The following is a 19,299-nucleotide window of genomic DNA, read 5'->3' on the forward strand; positions in this document are numbered from 1 at the left end:
GAGTTAGTTAACAGTGTCACTAATGAGAGAGCTCCGTATTCCCACGTACTGTGGTTGTTCAAAAAACTGGGGGTAATTCATTAGAATTACGTTAAAAGTGAATTTTCAAATTTAGTGTTAAGATTATTGACATTTAATTTGTGTAAACATAGGCTTTATGTCTTCGGGAAAAAGTCCACTACAGTATTTTTGGTAACTGGAGTAAATATGATAACCACAGGAGTGAATCTGCATAAAAGGTGAGATGGTCGGTCTACAAGGGAAGCGAGTAAGCTGCGTGGAAATCCTGCTTTGGCAGATTTAGTGGCTGCTTTCTAAGGGTTCTTAACAAGGAGCTATATTTACAAGATAACAAAAAGGGAGTGGGGAAAAGTCCAAGAAATATCGCACAGTATTTTTTTAATGAAACCAATGTTGTTTCAGTAAAGTGATGAAGATGTGGTTAATATAATAAAAGAACCGCTGGACCTTCCAGCCACATGACCTCCAATTTACTAATCTTTCAAGGGCAAACCTGGTGTTCAAATTTGTGTCCGCACCAACGTGAAACTTGATTCTTCAGGTTTGAACTATAGTATATAAATGTAGTATTTTAACTGACAGACATTTATGTACATTTTCAGAGGATAAGTAAAAACTACTTAATTTGTGTTATTTACCTTAAAAATATATAAGAAGTTCTTATGCATATGCTCGGAGAAAACTGACCAAGTAATTTTCAAGCAGATTCTCGAGTACTCTAGGGCGCGGCTGCTTACCTTGAAACGTCCATGTAAGACAGATTATTTGGAACTGGGTAAACATCCAGTTGAACGAGTTCTAGGAGGTGGAAAAAAACACAAAAGCATCACCATTCAAGTGACACAGAGACTCTTTTTGTGTGTAACATATCATTACTGTGCTTTATTCTCCACTGTTTGTTTAGGTTCGGAAGTACAATACATTCATTTGTTCTACTCTGAAACTACAGGAAAGGATAGAGAACTTCTAATTTAATCACAAGATCTTATTCAGAGATTGAAATAAACCACTCATTCTACTTTTCTACCCCCTTCCCATTGACTTACTGTGGCTCTTGGTAGTCATGCTAAATTTTATCTGAAAGATTAACTGTATGAATACTGTTTAACATTAAGGTTTCTTTCCATAAAACCAAATGCATCCTGGCTTTTGCCTTTTTCACTCTACTGAAACAGCACCTCTGAGAGTCTCAAATGATTTCCTCTACTCAAATCTGAGTACTCTTCCTCAAAACTGTATGAAATGTGACATCACTGTCCACCTAGGGCTTTGTTTCTGGGGCATGGTAGTTTCTAAATGTCCTTCTGCTTCTCTAAACACTTACCAATTAATCACAGGGTCAGCTCCTATCTGGTTGCCCATTCTGGCACCAGCTACTTGTGAGGCTTCGGTACGAGCTCTCTTCTCTTCACCAGTTACCTTACTTCCATGGTTTCAGGTACCACCTCTGAGTCTCAAATCAATCATCTGCAGTTCTGACTGCAAACTCCTATCAGCTCACTGAAGACCATGACAGTAACCTGGGTTAAGAGAGGACCGGACCGCCACACTTCTCCTGCAAATGCACTCTGCACACCACTTCACATCAACAGTCTTCTAGCATCACGTCCATCGCATGCCTCCTCCGCTTAAAAATTTCCACTGGTTCTCTACAGCTTACGGCACTAGCTTCAAAGCTTCATCATGACTCCGAGCCACGCATCCCCTAATGACTTCTTACTACTCTCCAACAGGCACCTATGAGTTCAGAATCTCCTGTCTTCTCCCATCTGCTAAGCACAGCACATTCGGATGCTTTTCTCTTCAACACCCACTTCGTGCCTCCTGGCTATCCAAATCCTGTAACCCTTCAGTGAGCGGCAGCTCCTTGAGGCTTGGCTTGTTTCTCCAGTGAGATAACAGTAAACTCATTTTTTTAAAATCTCTTATCCTTTAGAACTCATACATTACACTACACATAAAGCAAGTTCTTGATAAACATTTGTTCAACTTGTAGTAAATACTTGGTTTCATTAATGATGTAGGAACTGAATTCTTAATGTTAGTAAACATATGCCCATATGGCCTTTTCTTTATCAGAACTGCCACGATTTCTAAATTATAAGGAAGAGAACTTATTAAACGAGTAAGACTCTTGCTTTGTGGTGTCCCTGTGGGTATATAATTTAGGTTTCTCCTAAGGTAAGCTCCTTCGTCAACAGAGCATGAAATCCGAGATCCTGAAAGGAACCTAAAGTGGACCTTCCTTTCACTTTCACTCTCCAGGATTAAATCGAGGTTCCAGACTTACTGTGTTATTAACAAGGAAGCCCAAGAAACAGTTCACTCTCTCCCTACTCCCTTTCAAGGAGAGGAGCCAAATCGAAAATGGGAGTAACTTATCTAAATATCACAATATGAGAAAAATAAGTTAGGAACTATAAAATCTTCCTTTTTGATTCCTTCAAGTATCAAACTAGCATTCTTCTTTTATGATTTTTATCTTAGCAAAATTTGACACTTATTTTACTAAACAAGGAAAGAAAAATCAAAGCAAGGCGGAGATGATGGCACTGAGTAAATTCCTGGAACCAACTGAGATACTTTGGTGTGGTCTGTTACATACCATTAGAAGAGGCGTAGAGTGCTTTCAGGAAGTAGCCACAGATGTTTAGTGTCACCAGTTGATTCCTTTCACAGTGTAAAACTTCAATGTTGTTGAATATCATAGCATCTAGGTCACCAAGCTTATTGTCTCGCAGATCAAGCTGAGTGACATGCTGGAGAAAGTCCACTTCATCTGCTATTAGCCTCCTAATTATGTTCAGTCTTGAAAGAAAAAAGACACAACAGAGACTATAATTAACTGCAATGCTCTAAACAAATGGCTACGCCCTAATATGGCGAGGTATCAAGAAGGGACTCAAGTCTCACTATACTCTAGTCCTTCATGATTCTTAATCTCAGCATCTGGCCTTCTAACAGATCAGATTCTCTGGCTATTTTTAGCTACAACTTCATGAGGTCTTAACCTTGGCAATACATTCTGAAACATGAGTAAGACCCTAAAGCTGGAGAAGAAGCATGCATTTTGATTTTACCTTAATTTGTTTCAAGAGAAAAAAATCCATTTAAACATTTACTTCCAAAGAATTTGGTTGAAAGAATACAAGAAACAAAATGCAGAAGTCCCATTAAGCACATTATGACTGCACTGAATATTTAAGGAAGCATAGAGGATAGGTGAGCAGGTAGATGAGCAGCCACATGCAGAATTAAAGGGTGAACTTTGGGGAAAAAAATGAATGGGAGTCACATATGCGGCAAAGATAGGAATGCAAATATCTGGATTTTCAACTGGCTCAGGGCCAAGAATTGATTACCAAAATTATCTCCGTCTTTAAAATTTTGCTTGAAAAGAGCCGAGTACATAAAATACTGGAATCTGGCATGGAGGATTCACTGAGAAATTATAAAATGAAGGAAAATGACGGGGAGCAAAAAGTCTAGGATAGAGTAAGAGACCGGAAAACACTGGCAGAACCTCAGCCATGAGAACTAGTTAGCCAGTGGACGGTAGTGGCTGCGGGTGAGCTGCCAAGAAGTAAGTAGTAACGGAGACTAGAAGCCAATATAACAAAGACACGTGTAGCTTTGAAGTGGAGAAAAACAGATCAAACCTCAATTCGTAGTTTGCTAGGCAATGCCCAACTTCTTTACAAACAACAAAAATCCTCTACTTTTCATTACAAAGCCAACAAAATGCTGAGGTCATGTGCTCAGTTAGAAGAGCATTACCATGAAGGCCGGAGCTTAGAAAAATGCTGAAGGTTCTCACGGTGAATTTCTGCCCTTTGAAAACTAAAATAAAATGATGGCAACTGAATTATTAATAGCAATATCAAAGTCATTGAAACACAAGGATGAGTGACAGCAAAGAGCTAGGATTTGTCAACCTGCAAACACAGCATATGGGCTCTTCAAATGTCCCTAAGAGGATTTTTTTTGGCTCCTTCTTTCTCTCATTCCAGGTTGTAAGATTAAAAAATTGGCCTCAACCCAGCAATTTGCCTATTTCCAAATGCTCACTAGATTCTAGAATATGTACACAGAATGAAAAGAAAAAACAAATCTCATTTTGGATATACAGACTGCAGGAATTGAAAAAATATCCCATATTTTCCCTAATCGAATACTTTATATTACCTTCCTAATGTGGCATTACCATCTTCATTTGAAATAGCTCCCCTCCACACACACCACAATTTCAATGCATTAACACTAAAATAATTAAAGGTTGATTTATTGAGACAAAAGAAAAACTATAATGAAGAGGAAGTTACCATTCCCACTGTTTGGTTGCCAAGTCTTATCGGCATTCAAATATCAGAAATTTTTAGGCTCACAGAATAATACAACTATTTAGGATGAACTTTTAAAGAAGCAACATACTGATAAAATTTCCTTCCAATAATTCTCTCAGTTAACACAGCCATTTTATCTATTTCATAAATATTTATTGAGCATCACTTCGCAAAAAGTGAAAGGCTAGTGTTGATGACGACAATGACCTATGGCTTTGTGTCGATAAGAGATGAATAAAATAAGGTGTTTGTCAACAGATTTTGTAAGTCAGTGAGGAAATCACATCTACTTTGATATGTGAAGTAGAAGAACTGCAAGTATGCGATGAGTGTCATAAATGATGCATAAAATAAAGAGAATGGTCAGAAAAGATGTGACAAAAGAAGAAACATCTCATCTGAACCCCCAGGGCAGGCAGAACTGGACAGATGTAAGCGGGAGAAGAAAGCCAGCCGTGAGGAAGCAGCAGCAGGATGGCCTCAGGGCTGGAGAAGAACACAGAGTGTGCTTCATGCACAAGAGCAGGAGTCCCTCAGTGCAGAATGTGTGAGAAGAGTGAGACTATGGCTCCAATTATTTATCAAGCGCTGTACTTACTAAGGGCTAACACTGGGGCGCAATAACAGCAGTGCTTCTCAAGTTATCGAAGGCACAGGACCTATCTTCTAAACTTCGGATCGCAGACTGATGTGCAGTTGTACTGCACACAACCAGCACACGACTGACACCATAAGTTGCTCACCATGCACGTCCAGCAACAACGAAACTAGTCGATTTCCTGTACCATGAGTCTACTTATATGAGCCTACTTGAATGTTGTGGCAACGTCAAATCACTCTATGTTTCGAAAATATTGTCTCAATTTCTATACACATCTCATTGTGGGAAAATATCAAATAGCTGGCTTGCCACTCAGGTCAGAGGAACATACTTCGAGCAGCTCTGAGCTAGAGCCTTATCCTCAAGGGAACCATGGGTTAGTGGGTGGGAGCGAGATACGAGCGCCTAAATACCTTGAAATAGAGAATCGAAGGCTCTGAGCAAGACTGTGCTTGCTTGAGAGGCTGCACAGTGGCAGGAGATGGCTCAGCTAGGAGACAATAGCAGCAGTGACAAGGAAAAAGAAGGGACAAGGACAGAAATGAGAGTGAAAGAACTGATAGAATCTGATGGTAAACGAGAAATAGTCAAAGTTTTGTGTCTGGATAACGAATGAAGTGGTACTGCTATCAGCAAAAAATAGGAATCCAGGAGGAAGAACGGCGAATAAAGAAGGAAATTGAACTCTGTTTCACATATATTTGGTTAAGTGTATCAACATGGGAAACTAAGGTGAAATTATCCAGCTGGCAGCTAAAGTAGAATTCGTTCCAAGAAGAGAAACAGGGTTAGAGAAAGACTGGGGAATAATTAACACAGAGATGAAAGGTGAATAATGTAGCTCTGAAAGTACAGGCAACCACCAAGGCAGAAAACAGAAAGAGAAGTGATTAGGAGAGAGATGTGGGTAACAGCCACCTTTTGGACAGAGAAGAGGGGAAGGAGGAATTATTAAAGTGTCATAGAAGGAATGACATCAGACTCAAAGAACACCAACGTAAGAAAAAGAATAAAAGAAAAGTGACCACGTTTAATCTGATGTAACATTTCCATCTGAAGGAATAAAAAGTCGAATCAATAAAATTAGCCCTTTGCATAGAGAAACTAAGCGAAATGCCTCAAACAATTCTACCAGCTTCGATCTAAAATATTAAAGCAGAATTATAAGCAAATCTGACCAGACCTCCCCCTTCTCAGCTCAGTGGCACAGAGGGAAGCAGTTATCTATTTACACTCATTCAACATTCTCACAGTGTCCAAAGTCTATTTTGGTATTTAAATATCCTGTAACGGATTCTCATCTAAAAAGACTCATTAGCTCTGGAAATCTGAAGAATTTATAAAGCTCTTAATAAGAATACTTATTTCTAGACATATTAGATGAATCTTATTTGTAAGCTAACTCAGATCAAGAAACATATTTTCTTGTAGGTACCAGGTAACTCAGAAATCCTCTCATGCTCGTCATCTGAGGTCAACAGGAGCATTGTTATACCTCTGGGTAGCTAAATAAAAAAGGCTTAAATCCTAGAATAGGAAGGTTTTCAAAATCAAAGTGACTCAGAAGCAAATAATGTTAACAATTTAGAAAGAAAGTTAATGAGACAAAGTGTTCAGTTCCTGCACCTGTCACATTCCAAAAAGTTCTTAAAGTCAGATAAAATTATAACCATTTGTACTCCCCCGAATTAAGAATCCTAGGTCTGCAAAATTGCTATCCTTTTCCCAGGTGTGACAGGCTTGATTCCTTTACCTTGAGGAAAGGTTAAGTCAAGCAACTCTTTATGGGACAGGAATGAATGGGTTTCCTAGGCCAGACCACATGAATGGAGAAAGCAGCAAAAGATGCTGCTGCTTTATATGGATGAAAATCGACAGGTCTGAGTGAGGGTCTCGGTTATCAACAGAGAGGAAACTGGGAAGTAAATCAAGAGAACCACCTTTGACAAACAGAGGTGTAAAGATGCTAGGAATGACAGCTGAGCAGATTCCATGAGTGGAAAAGCATCCTCAATCAAGTAATAATTAGAATACAATCACACTTGCTGGGAGTTTGAGATTTATACCTCAATTCCTTCCAAAACTCTATGGTTCTGTAACTAGGTTCTGTTATTACCTGTAATTTGGAGATGAGAACACAGTTGCACAGACATTAAATACCTCACCTAAGATTTAACATGGCCAGTATGTGGTCATCTACTCCTGGTTACTGAGGGGAATTAGTTTGGTTGAAAAAGTATCAAACTGGGCAAGTTAGTAGAACTCAAGCCCATGACGGGCTCTTGTTTTTCTTTGAAAAAGATAAATTTAGAATAGCTTCCTCCCTGTATACTGGTTCATTCTGCATCAGAAATTAAAACACCCCTTACTTACTAAGGGATGATTACTGAGCATCTCTGATGTAGCAAGGAGTGTCCTACTGGTTTCCAGATGGAGTTTAGTGTGATCAGGATTCAAAAGGCAGGTTCTGCTCTTTCAAGGGGCGAGAATGGAGGGTCTAGCCAAACTTGGGCCTAATAAGAGATTATGAGCTTTATATTTTTGTAAAAAACAAAATCTAAGTAAACTAAATAAACTAAGGGCAGAACCACTTGGATGAAGAAATAGAAAATTAAAATAAGTTACATAAATAAACAAATTTAATTAAATGAATACATTAAGTTAGGGAAGGCAAGGAAGTAAAAAAAAAATTTAAGAAAGGAGATATGTTCAATGATGTCAGATGTCTCAAGCCACAGACAAGACTGAGAGAGAAAAATACGTACTTTGCTCTCAATGACAGTTTTCATTCACCATAAATAGCACTCCCTGACTCAATGGCCCCTATCTATTCATGCAAATTAAAACTGGGTTCAAACCTACAAAATGAAGTTCGAACCTACAAAACAAAGTCACGACATGGTCACTCGTCAACGAGAAAAATTTTAAAGCAAGTATAGGTATGAGCAATAATTACATTATTCTTCCCTCTGGGCAAAAATACAAAAATGGGCCTTAACTGAAACTAGTCAGCCTGTTTGCCTTGGCAGGAGAATGTCACCGAAAGGGCTATAAACTACCTGCAAATATAAGCCAACCACTCAAATGGGATATGTTTCTTTAAAATGGTTACCTTAGATCCACATGTTTAATGTGAGGCATCTTTTGTAAAGCCTGAAGCCGAAGGGTCTCCATACAGTTTCCAGACATACAAAGTTTATCCACGGCTGTCAATTTCTCCAATACCTCTGGAATGTCAGTGAATTCATTGAAAGAAAGACCAAGATAACTAAGCTGATGCATGTTCTCCAGCTCAGCAGGGAGGGTCTGGAGAAAGTTTCCGTCCAACAAAAATGTCTGTAAGCTATTAAAGAAAATATTAGAATTATAAAGAGGATGTGTAAATTTTACATCTTTATTATCAACATACAAGTTATGTAAATGCAGATCATATTACTAGAAAAAGAAAATGTACTATCCTTTGCAAAATGAATAAGGGCAGGGCCTGAGGCATTAATACACCAGGGAGAAAAGATTAGAGATAAACACCTTAATCTTTTATTGAAAAAAAATTCTAACCAATTTTCTCAACTTGGCTCATATAAATGGGAACAACATGAGCTAATTGTTGTGAAAGTCATAGAAGAAATCCGCCCCAATACCCACCTTTCAATGTTATTTAAAAAAATTAACTTTTAAATCTTAGAATTCAACATAACTCAGAAAATGAGAAAGTAACCCCTCCTCCCATGTTTAGATACATTCATCTATAGGGATGATTCAATTCTAAACTAGGATATTATAATTTTCTACAACATTTTAAGGAGTATAAAAGCTAACAAATGAACTCTACACAATCGCCTTGATTTGGGGCCAAGAATGACATGACCAACGCAACAAGTTAACCAGTCTCACGGGCCGCGAGTTGCTGCAGCTCCCCTGGGGTTTCTCGGGGGACCCTTTGCAGTGGAGTCAAAAAGTACGCACTTGTGCATAACTCCAACGGCTGCCGGGACGGCTCGCAGGGCGTTGCAGGACACGTTCAGCTCCATCAGGGTTGGAATATTGCAGACTGCTAATGGGAAGTCCCCTAAATTATTATTGGAAAGGTTAAGACTCTTCAACTTGGTGAACCTATTACAATAAAACAAAACAAAGGAAAGAAAAGATAATATCATAGATGCATAGCTTCACATAATTTTGCATTGCCTTAAGAGATAAACCAGCCCAACCCTATTTCAGATGAGGAGGAAATAGAGCCTTCAGAGGGTAAGTAAGCAAGTAGCAGAGCTGGAACGCACATCTTCAGACTTGACAGCCAGTGTTTTCCCTAAAATATAAACATTTTATTTAAAAAACAAACTTGTCAATTTAAACTAAGGTTGAATGTTTGAAGAGGTGACTTTTGCTGGAATAAGTTTCTTAGCTTTACCTCACTCAGCCAGTTTAATTCATACACGTGTAAATGACAATGAAGGAAGAAGAAAAGAACAGGCAGATCTAGCTCTTCTGAATTTCTGGGTTATCCCAGACAAGCCGAAAACTTTTCTGCTTCACTTTTCTCAAATCCAAACCTGAAGTAATAGTAATAATAATAGTAATAGTAATAATAAACTACACAATCTCTAAGGTAACCAAGTTTTGTAGTTCCAAATTTAAGAACCAATTATCATTCCTCAATCTCAATGCAACTCGATACTGCTAACCACACACCCTCAAAAAGGTCCTCTCACTTCACGTTAATGACGTTTTCCTCACCCAGCCTCTTCCTATCTCTCCACACCTTGTGTCCTATGCTTCCTCCTTTTTCCTTCTTCATCTCCTTTTCCCCATCTCACAGTTAAGTATTCCTCACAGATCTGCTTTTTGTCAGTTTCTTTCCTCTCCCTACACTGTCTTCCTTGGAAATCATTTTATTGCTCTGTGAACAACTCTTTCTAACCCATCACCCACCATCTCTTCTCTCCTGAGCTATCTCATATTTCCAGTCCAAGACTGAATTTACCATCTTTATCCTCAACCAGTATTTTCTCCTGTTCTATTTTTGTTAATGGTTCTTTCATTTTCTCAGTTGTCCAAGTAATTAAAGAAGTCATCTTGTAAATTTTACTTCTCTGTGCTCTCCTATATTTGGCCCACTGCCAACTTCTACACCTTTTCTATTTGAGATGAGAATCAGACGAGTTACTGCATTATACTACTTATTTTTAAAACTGCCCAAGTTTACATACAAGGCAGTATTATACTCTAGAACAGACACACATCTTAAAAATAAATCCAATTCAAACCAATTAGCATTTTAAAGAAACTGTCATGTAACCTATTTGTTCAATTCTATAATAAAAAGTGGTAAGCTTTGCTCTGAACAGTAGCTATATAAACTTTATTCTAAACAGAAAGCTGACAATGTGCCTATTTGTAGGTTGAAAGTTTTATCTTGACTTTTTCTTAATAATAGCTGTTTGCTTGGATGGCAGAGTACAGACCCAGTAGTATATTAAATTTTAAAAGAATTACTCCTAAACCTAACTAATAACTTTTAAATTTGTTTTATATTTACAATTTGATTCATCAGGCCTTCTTAAACAAAGAATGCTTATCCCCTATTCTGATTATCTATGATCTACACAACACAAGCTAGAATTACACGGTCTAGTATTTCTAGTTGACAGGTTCTCAAGATATTGTTGGGGAACCCTAGAAGAGATCCCCGAGACCTTCTCGAAAGATTCCCAAGGCTAAAATTATTTTCATAATAATACCACGACGTCTAAGACGCCATTTGCCTTTCTTTTGTCGCTCTCATTTTCTCCCACGGGTCCAGTGGAGATTTCTAGATGGTATATGTCTTTGTGATAGCAGACCTGACTGGACACAGAAAGAGACATGAAAATCCTATTATCTTTTAAGAAGCCAGACGATAAAAGATTTATAAAAATATAAAACAGACATGCTTCTTCCTAATTATTTTTGTTTTCGGAAAGTTATTTTTCATAAAAAAAATGTATGTTAACAAGAATAGGCTTATTATTTTTCTAAATGAATTAATATATATTAAATTGTCTCAATTTAAATTTCTAATATGGTCACTATCAATAGATTTACTACTTAAATAAAGGCTGCTCAGGGTCCTCAGTTTTTAAGAGGGTAAAGAAGTCTTGAAATAGGGTTGCCAGATAAAATATAGGACATCCAGTTAAACTGGAATTTCAGATAAACAAAAAATAATTTTTCAGCATAAGTAATGTTCCAAATATTGCATGGGACATACTTATACTAAAAAAAAAAAAAAAAAAAAAAAAAATCATTCTTTTTCTGAAATTCAAGTTTAACTGGGTGCTTTTTTTCTCCCTCCAAATCTGGCAACTCTATCCTGAAATAGATAAAACTGCTGTTCTAGTCCAAACAAAAACAGTATTCTTCTTTCTATGTATGTTTCCTCATTTGGTAGAACTGGCCAGTTTTAAAATATGCATATAATTAAATTGAACTTAAAAAAATATTCCTCAAAAAGGAAAGACCCACTAGACATTATCCAACACAATAGAGTATATGGATGAAAAGGGAGCGATATAATAAATTTAACCAAAAGTAACCTCGCTGGGTGATCTGATCATAAATTCCTAACTGGGTAGGTCATGGTGGGTAGGCACATTCCAGGCCTGTAATTTCTTTAGTAAAAGGTTTATCTTTGCAGTTAGCAAGCCCCATTCATTGTTTCTGTGCATCTAGGTTAACACGCCCTTGAAATGCTTCCTTTTCAGACCCCTCAGGAAGTGAAACTACCCTCAAAAGATCTCATAATCTTGTTAACTGTCCAGTAGTTCAATCCTTCCCCCTTGCTTTCTCCTACCTTCAAGTCATCTTCCTTACATTCTCTCTTTAATTCCAAATGCATAAAAGAAACTGCAAACTGTCATTCTCCAGAGCATCTGAGGTCTTTGCTTCCTGGCACTGTCATCAGTTTGGCTCAAATAAGCTTATAAAAATTCTCTACAAGTTTGGACATTTCTTAGGTCTACAAATACAAAGACTTCAGAAAGTAGAGGATGGAAGGACTACAATTTCAGTAATTACTCAAGATGGAAAATGGAAGCACTGGCTTTTGTAAAAGTATCTGTCAACAATGGGGGTGGGGCGGGTAGGATATCCATCTGTGCAAACACATTTACTAGAACCATACCACTCCAAAGGATAAAGGAAAGCAGTAGTGAATTGAATGAGTAAAAGACAGGTGACACACTTAAATGGAAAAGGAAAAAAAGGCAAACTCTTAACAAGTATCCTCCATTAGTTTTATGTATGTATCTTTTGTATTTAAAAATGGCTACCAGCTCTAAATATAAAGTGCAAATTGTTCTTTGCATCAGTTCAAAGACAAAAGGCACTACCAGACCTTATGGTGAAGAAAGCTGCCCTCAGTCCCAGGGGCTAAGAAACCCCTATAGAACAAGGGGTGTGAGGTCCTAAATCTGCTCTGTCCAGTAGGATACCACCAGCACCAGGTGGCTACTGAGCACCTGAAACAGGGCTGGTCCTAACTGAGATGTTCTCTAAGTATAAAATACACACTAGATTTCAAAGACTTAGTACAAAAAGAATGTAAACTCATTAATTTTTTAGAACTGATCATTTTGATATACTGACTTAAATAAGATATATTATTAAAATCAACTTCACTTGTTTATTCTAACTTTTTCTAATGTGGCTACCAGAAAATTTTAAATTACTTATCTGGCTCCCATTATATTTCCATTGGAGAAGCTTTCTCTCCACATGAACAGAAAGCAGGACCCTGAAATTCCTTACCTAAATGACATCAAATCTGTTCTCAGGGCTTGTGTGGGCCTCTGCCCTCGGCCCTTACTCCCGTAACAGGCTCCAGGGGTGGACAGAGCTGGAAAGTGTGCTGCTTGTCCATACCTCTGCAGGGTGAAGGATGAGGCTATAGATGGAATGAGAAGAGATTTGGGCCACTGGGCCAGGTTTCCCCATGCTGACACAGGCTAGAAACCTAAGGGACTTGAGGATTTTAAATTGGAATCTATCCTTTGTAGGTATGGAGGTTCAGAATGAGTCACCCCAAGATGTGCCTCTGTGGTATGTGGACTGTTCTGCCACTCCCTTAACTATTTAGAAGAACCTGAATTAGGAGCCTTGTCCATAATAAGAGACTATCAGAGATAACTTCTTTGACCTATCTACAGGGAACGACAAACTCTACTAAGCACCTGCTTTTATCATCCTGCAATTACTTGTTGAAGCCCCCAAGGCACCTCACCTGAGCCCTAGCTCGGAATGTCAACATAGGCTCATTTCCTCCTTCCCTCTCTGAACCTCTCTTGCATGTGGGGTCTCTAACTCTTATGTATGTGGAGTTCCCATAAATATATGTTATTAAATTTGTTCATTTTCTCTTGTTAATCTGTCTCATGTCTATTTGATTATTAGACCAGTCGAAAGAACCTTGAGGAGAGAGGAAAGTTTCTTCCTCCCCCACAAAGGTCATTATAAAAGTATATTTGTCAAGGTAGGAGGAGAGATTGTATTTTATTTAACAGTTTGTTAGCTTGATTATAACTTGATAGATACACGTGGTGGGGCCTCCATTTATACTCTTGCCTAGACCAGTAAATTTTAAGGGCTGATTCTGATTTATAAGTATCTTAAATTTCTCTCACTCCTCCTTGCCACATTCTCCACCTCCCTCATATTCCTCCCTGTGCAGCCCATCCCACAAACTCTTCCCAGAAAAAGAACACAGTGTTCAGCAGACTTGTTTAGCAAACAAAGCCTGGATTGTTTCTGAGAACTCAAGTTCTTGATCAGAACACATTAAAACTCATCTGTTTTGGAAACTCTAACCCTTAGCCTTCTTAGAGTCCCATTTTTTCTTAATAGATATAGAAAGCAGTCAGATTACAGGCATTTGCCAATTCAAAATTCCTTTCAGAGAAAGATAAGAGTGAAGGTCTACCTAGAATCTATTTCCCTCTGGTCTTAAAAAATGGGTGGAACAAATACCTGGAGGCAGTGTTTAAGTTGAGAGAGATAAGATATCAAAATGGGGAGTGGATGACTTTTCCTCTCTTTACCTTACCTTCAAAGGGAATGCAGAGGAGAAAGCAAGGTGGCAAAACTCTTATGGAGGAAGGAACCGGAAATATCTATGTCTTCTAAAATTAAAAGACTTTTTTAGCTTTGCCATGCTAACAGGTCAGCCAGGTAAATTGTCAAATGTGCACAGACCCAAATTCTAAAATAAAACTGGACAGCTTTGGAAAAATACATATTTGATGAAATATTTAAAATAATTTTAAATTCTTAAATTTTCAAATTAAATCTTTAAAATGAAGGTAAGGAAAGAAGAATCAGAGCATCACGAAATTTAAGATTAATGAAAATTGTTCTAATGATGATTGTAGTAACTACTGTGGTCAGTTTAGCAATAATAAGAGATGAATCTTTTTGATATTTTAGAAACTACAAGGCCAAGAAACTGTGATTTGTTTCTTAAAAAACATGTTATATGTGTATACGCACACACAGTACCAAGACTAAAGAAAGTTAAAGTGGATATATCTTATTTCTGAGGGTTATCAAATGTGAGAATAGAAGGGGACTTTCAAGTCATTTCCTTTCAATTCCCAAGATCATAGATAAAGAAATAAAAATTAAAAATCAGGCTCAGAAAAATTGTGTGACTATCACACACAACTTGAATCTTCTGCCTTCCAACATCAGCACCACTCATCTCTTGCTCTTTTATTACATCTTATTGAAGAGTTTAATATAAATGGTATCAACTACTAATAATTCTAAGTCACAGGTCAAAGGCCTCAGAATACAGTCTTGAAAGCACTCCTTTTTCACCCTAATTTCCCCCTACAGAAGGTGGCATTATCAGCAGTGGGAGACAATGAATATTTTGAGCACTGTGTATATGTACATTCAAACCAACTCAGGCATGGCCCAGTGCTCCAAAAATACCCAACAACTGAACAGACTGACTACATTTTCTAGAGCAAGCAATATGCTTTAAGGAAAAGAGATATAACTCATGTCTGTTTGTTGTATAATAGAGCTCAGAGTAGGGACAAGAAATCAAGTTAACACTTTGCCAGAGGCTAATAAAGAGTAATCTTAGTTAATTCCTAAAGTGAAGTTACACAGTACAGTATTACAGTGTTACATTAGCAAATGGCAGCGGGCATTGTGGGCATTTAGAACTCAAGTCTGACCTCACCCAAAGTTCCAAGGCACACTTCTGTCTTTTAATACCAAGTGTCAGGGAAAAGTACAATCAACCAAACACACTTGATAATCTACAACGACAGAAACGCTAATTGTGTGGGTTCACAAAGAAACACTGAAGTCCCTTTCAAACTAGGTATCCTAAAGGCCTGATAACAAAATTCATGATTGTTTACAAAGGGTGGGGGCCTTGAGATGGTAGCTCAAAAGTGGAGACAGGGAAAGATGGTAAAATGAAGTTGATAATATTGCTGCTTTGCCAAATTAATGACATTTCTTTCATTTGCATCTCCTACTGCACTTACATTGTACAGCAAAAGCATAGTAACAATGATACTGTATCTAGACACAAAATGCCTAAACTACCCAAGGGTTTGATCTATATACCTTTTCTTTCTCCACCTTCACAGCCATAGCTAATTAACAGCAAAGGAGAAATAGCACGCACCTTAAAACTGCTGCTGAGGGAACAGAGCAATCGTCAGTTTTGTTCCTGCACTTGTCTAGCTTCCCTTTTAATCTTGACAGCAGTATTCCATGCTAATGTATTTTATAGTCTACACTTAGCTTTAAAATGGATTTTTTCCCTCAGTCACTAAATATCCAGATATAATATTCCAAAACTATTCCTTCAAGCAAAGCACTTAACTCTACAATAGGGAAGAATGCTTAGCTTCTTAAATTAAAGTCGGAAGGTTAAAATGCATCACGTTCATGCATCCAGTTTCCTGACCTGGTTTCTAAAACAGATCAACCACAGTTCTACAAGGTTATTTCATTCCGGCTTCCACAAAAACCACGTGGGAGCAAGTGCTCCTTACAAAATGAAGGGGAGCCATGTTTTCCAAGGGCAGAAAAGATAACAAACTTAAGAGAAATAAAGGCCGCCAATTCTCATTTACCTCCCTATCTTGGGCTCATTTCATCAGGATCATAAAAATGCTTAGTCTTTTCCCCTTTGTCAGCATTTATTCGCTCAACCTACCCACTCTCAAAAATTTATGTAGAAAATTCTTTCTGCATCTGAGTTAAAGGGATTGGCTATTTGTACCTGCAAAGATCTAGGATACAGAACCAAATAAATAGCATGACGACTATTTGGAGACATAATACTAATTAACTTGGAACTATTTAAATCTTTAGTAATTTTTCTTCCAGGAACTAAAGACATACTAGAAAAATTTGACTGTAAAATAATAGTATGGTGGAAGTAGTTCTATTTTAAAACATTCCAAATGTGCTTAAAATGAATGTCACACATTATACTCATAAAGAGGAAACCATATTTGTTTTATTAAGTGAGTCAGAGAAAAATCAATCTTATTTTCTGGAGTTATCATTCACTACAAGTGGGTCAATTAAAAAAGATTCCCTGGGTGACTGGATTTCTGTTTCAGATTAAGAGTCCATGTTTTTTTCCCTGTGGGGGGACATGCTAATACACTTTGGAAATTATTAGGTTTCAGTATTAAGTAATAAAGGATCTGCTGGAGTTGTAAGCCTAGCTCTGGGCTTTGTCCCGTTTTCCGCTAATTATGAAAACCAGGCTCCCCAATAATGGCTCCGAGTGGCTGCACCTTAGTGGACTGTGGCCAGGCTGTCAGTGCTCTGTCATACTCATTATATCGACTTTTAAGAGAAAGACTGCTTTTATTTGATTACCAAAATCATGCACGCTCATTCGTACAAGTCCAACGATAGAGGCATATTAAAAAACGGTGCTTCCAAATACCACTCTACTGAGATAACCAGAGTGAAGAGTGTGGTGTACATGCTTCCAAAGCTTTTCCTCTTGGTACAACATGTACATGCATAAATATACATGCATAAATAGATGGCCTCCCTGACTACTTTTTTGAGTGGGATTACGCCACACATACGTCTACAACTTGTTTTCTCATCTAATACAAACAAACCATCTTTCTGAGTCAGTACATGAAAACCTAACTCACTCTTCTGACAGCTGCATAATGTGCAGAAGGGACACATACCACAGCTGATTCCGTCCCTCCCCTGACTGACAATAGGGCTACTCCTAGTTTTTATGCTGTTTGAAATGATTCAGCATATCCATTTGTGCGGCAACGATTTTATTTTGCAATATTAAGGGTGCCCAATGCCTTACCCACAATTCTGAAATCCAACAGCTTCTGAAAATTCAAAGATTTTTCATGGACTCATGCAGCAGCAAAAGCCGACCTAAACTAACATGAATAATCATTTGTTCGCTTTAGAAATATGTGTTTGCTTATGGAGTGCTGTCTCAAATCCTGCTTGGAGGTATCATATAATTTACAGTACATACACAGTATTATCTTTAATAATCTGTAAATCTGTGAAGTTGTATTTCTAAAAGTATAACTGATGGTCCAAGAGCATGTACAATTTAAATTTTAATTCATACTATAAAGTTGTAGAAATTCATACTTCCAAATCAGCCATGCAGGAGAGGGCTTCCCTCCATGATACCCTCACTAGATTTACGTTGGCATCCTTCCCAGTGCTGCTAATCTGATGGGCAAAAGGTAGTAGGTATCAGGTCATTTCAATTTATATTTATCAGTGAAGTGTATCTTTTTCTGAAGTTCATTTTCTTTGAAATACACATTCATAAACTTTGCCCATTTTTTTTTACTGGGTTACTCATCTTTTTACCAGTTTGTAGGAACTCCTTAAAAACTATGTGCCACACAGTGTCATATATTGCATGTTGTCACATGGCACTCCAAGCTTACTGTTTCATTTTTCCTACTCTGTTAATGCTATTTTTTGCTACGTACTAATTTTTATTTGCTCAAATTTGGCAGTCTTTTCCTTTATGGAATCTATATTTTTAACCTTGCTTGAGAAAGTCATCTTATTCCACCCTCCAGTGGTACAAATGTTCTCCTGTATTTCCTTCTAATACTTATGCATTCTACTTTTTACATTTAGATCTTTATTTCACCTGACATTTATTTTTACATATAATGTTGAGTAAGAGGTCTAACTATTTTTTTCTGGTAGCTAATTATGCCAATACCATTTGTTAAATAAATCATTTTTCCCCCAAATCCATTCAATTTAAATAAATTTCATAAACTAGGGGAAGGGAGAACAAAAAGAAAGGTTGGTGCTATTTAAATAAAATAGAAAAAAAGAAAAGCTTGGGTAAAAACAAGTTACATTTACTTTTTGTTTCTCTTTCCTTTTTTTCCCAGGAGAATTTATAAATAATCAAGTGCCTGAGTTTTTGTTCTTCCTAGGAGCCCACCTTATGTTTTTGAGCTGGCAAAATGCTTTAATAAATGATAGTAACTTTTTGTCTTTAGAAGGACAAATCTTAGGAAGCGTATCAAAGTACTTTTTTAAAATGTATACTGAATGCACTTACTCTCAAGAACCCTTAGTTAAGTCAATGAATGAAAGAGACATCAGTCAGCAACTTGCCTGATTTATCTTCCACACACTCCTCAAATTCTGATTCCTTTAGTGTAGAACTTTACTGGTTTGTGAACTTGGTCCTATAGCCATGTTTTAATAATTTTACCACAATCCAGGTATGACATAGGGCAACCTGTATGTGCTACAGTTACATAAGAGAACAAAACAATGTGTGAAAGACTTAAAAGCCTCCCCTGGATGCAGAAGGAAAGAAAGAACACCTTTTGCCCTATATTCCTCTTGGACTTTGTCTGTGGTTGTGGTAGCATGAGAAACATTTGGACGTTTGGGCCTGCTTCGGAACTGCGGGGACACCTACGCTTCAGAAGGCATGACTCAACTCCTTTCAGCTCTCACGTTGCTCTCCCCACCCACAAACTGTGCTGCCCTGGAAATGAACTCTCGTCGGTGACTGCTCTGTTTTTCAATGCAGTGTTTTTTCCAGCTGTCCCTTTATGACTTCTGAAATGAATCCACATGAACTTATGTATGCCATTCTGTTCCCAGGCCAGAGAAGTCCACCAGCCTCCTTCCCAGTGAGCACCTGCTAGGTCTTCTGGGAGTTTCAGCCTGCACAAATGCTAATGTGGCATATGACCAGCTTCTCAACACTTGAGCCAAAACAAACAGAAACCATCCCATCTTAATCCTAATCACCATAAATGACTCTCCATACAA

General features: G+C 37.7%; 1 protein-coding gene across 1 annotated transcript in view; it reads right to left on the minus strand.

The window, feature by feature from the left end:
* Nucleotides 1-19,299, minus strand: part of PHLPP1 (PH domain and leucine rich repeat protein phosphatase 1) — a 166,582-nt gene that overhangs the window by 36,349 nt on the left and 110,934 nt on the right. The window contains exons 5-8 of the mRNA XM_039840068.1: nt 8,932-9,078; nt 8,078-8,308; nt 2,627-2,829; nt 759-819 (exon numbers count right to left, since the gene is read on the minus strand). Of these exons, the coding sequence (XP_039696002.1) occupies nt 759-819; nt 2,627-2,829; nt 8,078-8,308; nt 8,932-9,078 (642 nt within the window). The remainder of the gene's footprint in view (nt 1-758; nt 820-2,626; nt 2,830-8,077; nt 8,309-8,931; nt 9,079-19,299) is intronic.

Source organism: Pteropus medius, unplaced genomic scaffold (genome assembly GCF_902729225.1).
Source record: "Pteropus medius unplaced genomic scaffold, Ma_sr-lr_union100, whole genome shotgun sequence".
Classification (NCBI taxonomy): Eukaryota; Metazoa; Chordata; class Mammalia; order Chiroptera; family Pteropodidae; genus Pteropus; species Pteropus medius.